At 64.4% G+C, this 4,740-nt stretch overlaps 1 protein-coding gene across 1 annotated transcript in view; it reads right to left on the bottom strand.

The window, feature by feature from the left end:
* The window catches only part of LOC104993830 (obscurin-like), a 13,966-nt gene extending 9,571 nt beyond the window's left edge, over positions 1-4,395 (bottom strand). The window contains exons 1-9 of the mRNA XM_010847228.1: positions 3,996-4,395; positions 3,552-3,667; positions 2,947-3,059; positions 2,622-2,790; positions 2,396-2,483; positions 1,725-1,925; positions 977-1,037; positions 460-537; positions 1-98 (exon numbers count right to left, since the gene is read on the bottom strand). Coding sequence (XP_010845530.1) covers positions 1-98; positions 460-537; positions 977-1,037; positions 1,725-1,925; positions 2,396-2,483; positions 2,622-2,790; positions 2,947-3,059; positions 3,552-3,667; positions 3,996-4,009 — 938 coding nt within the window. The 5' untranslated portion in view covers positions 4,010-4,395. The remainder of the gene's footprint in view (positions 99-459; positions 538-976; positions 1,038-1,724; positions 1,926-2,395; positions 2,484-2,621; positions 2,791-2,946; positions 3,060-3,551; positions 3,668-3,995) is intronic.
* Between the last annotated feature and the right edge of the window lie 345 nt (positions 4,396-4,740).

The raw sequence follows: 4,740 nt of genomic DNA on the forward strand, positions 1-4,740 counted from the left end.
CTGTACTGTGGCTCTCCCGGGGTGATTTTTTGGGCAAAGCCAAAATCACAGATTTTAATGTCTTCCCGAGCAGGATGCACCATCAGGATGTTGGGGGGCTGTCAGGCAGAGTCGGGAGTGGCTGAGCACACCTTGAGGAAGGAACCCCCAGGGCTCCCAGGCCTGGGGAGGACACTCAGGGGTCTCTGAGGGGCTGCCCCCGCAGGAGGGTGAGGCCAGCATGAGGCCACAGGCAGCCCCGAGAGCAGGTTTTGGCGCCCTTGGGGATAGCTTCTGCTCCATCAGAGCTGCCCCCCACCTGAAGGTGAAGGGGCTGCTGTAAGGCGGTGAGCTCCCTGTCCCCAGAGATGAGGAAGTCCTCAGAGGGAACTGGGAGTGTTGGGCCTTCTCGCCCTCAGCCCTAGGCCCCAGGCTTCCAGCAGCTCCTCCCTGGGCTCGGGGCAGCAGGGAGCCACGTACCTTTATGTCCAGGTGAAGGATGCCTTGACCGTGCAGGTACTGCAGCCCCTCCACCAGCTGCTGGATGTAGATCTTGACCTGCGGCAGAGCTGGTGCTCAGCCAGCCTCCAGAACCCCTCTCCTCACCTCCCTGCCTGCTCCCACCAACAGGACCTCCACTTCCTTCCAGATCTGAGCCTGGGGGTTGGGGGGCTCCTGCAGGACAGGTTCCATGCAAAGCCCCAGGGAGCCCTGTAGCTGGGAGATTCCTCTGGGCACCCAGGTGGATGGGTTTGGGTGTGTGGAGCAGCTTGAGCAAAGCGGGAAGGGGCCAGGGGAGCAGGCAAGGGCTGGGTGGCTCGGTCAGTGCCGTCGGGGGTGGAGAAGCAGGGAGACCCGGCCAGCCGACAGGAGCTGAAGCAGCCCGTGAGGGTCTCTGAGGGGGAGCGCTCTGTTGGGAAGCTAGTCTGAGGGACAGGAGGCCTGGCCAGGCCCACGCGCAGCCCTGCGCCCAGGTGGGCAGCCGGGCAGCAGTCACCTCGGCCTCGGTCACCACACTCTTCTTGAACAGGCGGTCTAGCAGCTCTTCCGACGAACACCTGGGAGTCCGTCAAGGAAAGCTCTAGGCTCTGGAACCCTCGAAGCCTCGCGCCGCCTGGGGGCAGTCTTATCTCCAGGTGGGGGTGGGGGCTATGCTGGGGAGGCTGGTGCTTGCAGTTGAGGAGGATGGGAGGGACAAAGCCCCCCAAGTAGAGGGACGGAGGACAGTGGGAGGCAGCAGAGTGGGAGTGGCATGCCACCTCCCCCCCGACCCCGACTCCTGCAGGGGATGCTGACGGGGTGTGGGGGTGTGGTAGGCATACAGGACCCAGGATGGGTCGGGTGGGGCGTGTGCCCCTCCCTGGAGCGTGTGTTGGCATGCAAAGACGCATCAGTGCCTGGGGCATGCCAAAGTCAGGTAAGAAGCCCAAGTTTCCTGCTGGAGGCCAATGGGGGAGCAGGAGGAGACAGACTTTTGGATGAAGCCCTGCCTAAATTCCTTACCCAAAGGACTGGGAGCTGGGAGCTATGTGCAGTGGCAGTACGTGGGGGTGGAGGGGCCGGGGTCGTGCAGATAGTCTGGAAGCATCGCAATGCCAGCGGCACGGGCTGCCCCCATCAGGCAGTTGGGCCTGGGACCATCAGCACCGCAGACTCCACCCAGCCCTGCAGACCACTGTCTGCCGGGGGCACTCCCCCCCACCTCCCGCCCCACCACCTGACACCCTCAGAGTGAGGTGGGATACAGCTCCAGGATGAGGATCAGGGTCTTCCGCGTCTCAAACTGGTCCAGCAGTGCAGTGACCAGCGGGTGGCTCAGGCCTGCTAGGATGTCCCGCTCCCGATAAGCCTGGGCACGCGTCCTGCTCCGCAGTGGAATGAACTTGGCAGCACAGGCCATCTGGTTGCCCTTGTGCTGCACCCTCTTCACGAAGCCGAACACACCCCTGGGGGAGGGGACAGAGTGCTGGGGGCCCTGGAGGCAGAAGCTTGGGGGCGGGGTTCCTGGGGGACAGAAGCTTGGGGGCGGGCCCTGGGGGGCAGAGCTTGGGGGCGGGGTTCCTGGGGGAGGCGGTTTCCTGAGAGGAGAGGTGCCAGGAGAGCAGGAGCTGCGGGAGTGGGCACTGGAGGAGGCCAAGTTGGCAAGGGCAGCAGGTACTCTGTACATGGGGGTTTGCAGGAGGCAGGGGCTCCAGAGGGTGAAGGCTGGGGAAGCAGGTCTTCGGTGGGGGCAGGGCTCTGGGTTGAGGGAGTTCAGCGACCTCTAAGTGGGGGATGGTAGGGGTGCAATGGGCGGGAGGGCTGGGGGCTCCTGGTCGGAAACTTGCACATAGGAACTCTGGGAGGCTGAGGCTGAGGGTCTTAGGAGGTGGGGCTCCAGCGGAGGAGGCTCCTGGGGCTGGGATGGAGGCGGTACCTTCCAATTTCCTCCAGGACCTCATAAAAGGAGTGCAGTTTCCTCCTAGAGCTGTGCTCACTGTCCCGTGTAGCCAGAGAAGGGGAAGCTGTAAGAATGAGTAAAGATGATCACCCAGCGCCTCTGTCCCCCAACTTCACAGTATCTGCTGGAGCAGCTTCCTGTGCCTGAACCTGTGAGAGCTCAGGGGACCCCCACACCAGCATGGAAGGGGTCCCCCACTCACCCCCGTGGATCAGCAGTTCTGCCTTGCACAGCACCTGGCCGCCAGGGTTGTGGGCCAGGCAGGTGTAGACGCCCGCATCGTGCTGGGTCACGTCCCTAAGCACCAGGGAGTAGGTGGTCCCTTCCTGCTGCTGGCTGAGCCGGGGGTCAGCTCCCAGCTGGGTGCCGTCCTGGAGACACGGGAGCACGGGGAGGCCATCAATACACCCTGGGGGACCCCAGTGCCACGGCCCAGCCTGACCTTCGGTGAGCCCTGTGCCCAGGCCAGCGGGGGCACCACACACTGCCCCTCCCGCAGGCAGGCCCTCACCCAGGCCTGCCCCTACCTTGTACCAGATCACTGTGGGCTGTGGGTTGCCCTCGATGACAGCCTGGAACTGTGCCGTACCGCCCCTCTGGGCCTGCACGTCCTCGATGGTGACCTGCATGGACGGGGGGCCTGGGGTGGGGGAAGGAGCCGGTGGGCAGAAGCCAGGCTGTGTCCGCCACAACCTACTCTGCGCTGAAATCTTCTCATGCCTGGCCTCCATGCACAGACACCCAGACCTGGGTGGACTGGCAGCAACCCCATGTGTGTCTTGCTGCCCGAGCTGGGCAGGAAGGCCCTAAGACATACTCCAGGGTGAAAGAGCCCAGCTGCCTCCAAGGGAAGGGATCCCACCCCTGACGGTCCAGAAATGCACCCCCTGTTTTTGCTGCTTCAGCCTCAGCTCTCTGTGGGCACAAGAACATGCCAACTCTGCGTGGGGTAAAGGGCCCTGACGTCCTGGTCACTGCTGCCTTCTGAGGGCACGCAGGGAGAGAGGCAGCCGGGGCCCTGGCCTCAGTAAGGCTGGGGTGTGCCAGGTGGCTGTGCCGGCCCCGCCCTGGAAATCCCTCCTTAGCCTGGGGCATGGAAGGCACACGTGTGACCTGCCAGGCCCCCACCTACTTGCAGCAGGCGTGTCACTGGTCTGGTACACGTATGTCCTGTGTGTGGTCTCCGTGAACACGTGGCTGTGGACGTCCCAGAGCTCACCTGCTCCTGGCCAGGCAGCGCCCTCCATCCTGGGGCATGGAGTGGAATTAGCTGTCTGCCTCACCCTTCCACTCTTGGGGTGTGGGAGGCCGCGATTGGGTTCTTGCTCCCCACCTACTCAGGGGGCTGCAGCAGACTCTTTGGGAGGGGACATACAGCCCGAGGCCCCAGTCCTAGGTGAAGAAGGGAGCTCCCCCGCTTTCCTTGCCCCAGGTGGCCTCCCCCTGCCCTGAGCTTAAGGGTGGGGCTGGTAAGGAGAGTGCAGGCTGCTGTGATCCCACCCCTTGCTCTCCTTCTCCCACGCCCCAGCCTGCCCCCAGCACGTCCCCTCACCCCCCAGCCAGCTTGGGAGGTTACCGAATGGGCACCATGCGTTCCGGGACCTCAGTGCGTGCCTGAGCTGTCTGCTCGAGGCCCTCGTGGGAGAGAGGCTGAGGTGCCTTCGGAGGCTCGCCTGGTGGGAGGCAAGGGGCCCGGTGAGATGGAGCCCAGGACAGGGCTGGGGACAACTCCCCAGGACAGGCCGCTGCATCAGCCTGAGGCCCAGCAGATAGGAGCACAGACAGAGCAGGGGCTCTGAGTGCCCAGGGTCCTCGAGCACAGATTCAGCACTCCAACTGCGTGTGGGCACCTTGCCCCCGGACTGGGGCTAGGGCCCCGCAGCACACCCCCAGGGTCTGGTCCACCCAGGCACGGCTCACTTCTGCCCCTTCCTATCCTCCTTTCCCTCCACGTCCCCCCCTCTTCCCCTCCTCCTGGTCCCCCCCTCCTCCTCCTTGCCCCCCATCCCTCTCCCTGCTCTTCCCTAGTCTCCCCATTCCCACACCCTTTCTCTCCTCTCTCCCTTCCTCCCCACCTCCCCAGGAGCACTCCAAGCTGGCGGCTGAGGGCTGACCACAGGAGGCCACATGCCAAGAGTGGGAAGGACCTCCCGGAGCCCATCCCGGCAACTAGTTCCACAGGCTGAGCGAGGGGCAGGCCTTGTCCAGGACCCCCGACGTGTAGAGCCAACAGAACGTTAGGGGTCTCAGGCTCTGCCAGTTCACCCCCGTGGGATGGGCACCCAAAGTAACCAAAGTGGGGTCAGAAAGGAGGGGCGGTT

This window comes from Bison bison, unplaced genomic scaffold (genome assembly GCF_000754665.1).
Source record: "Bison bison bison isolate TAMUID 2011002044 unplaced genomic scaffold, Bison_UMD1.0 scf7180017864248, whole genome shotgun sequence".
NCBI lineage: Eukaryota > Metazoa > Chordata > Mammalia > Artiodactyla > Bovidae > Bison > Bison bison.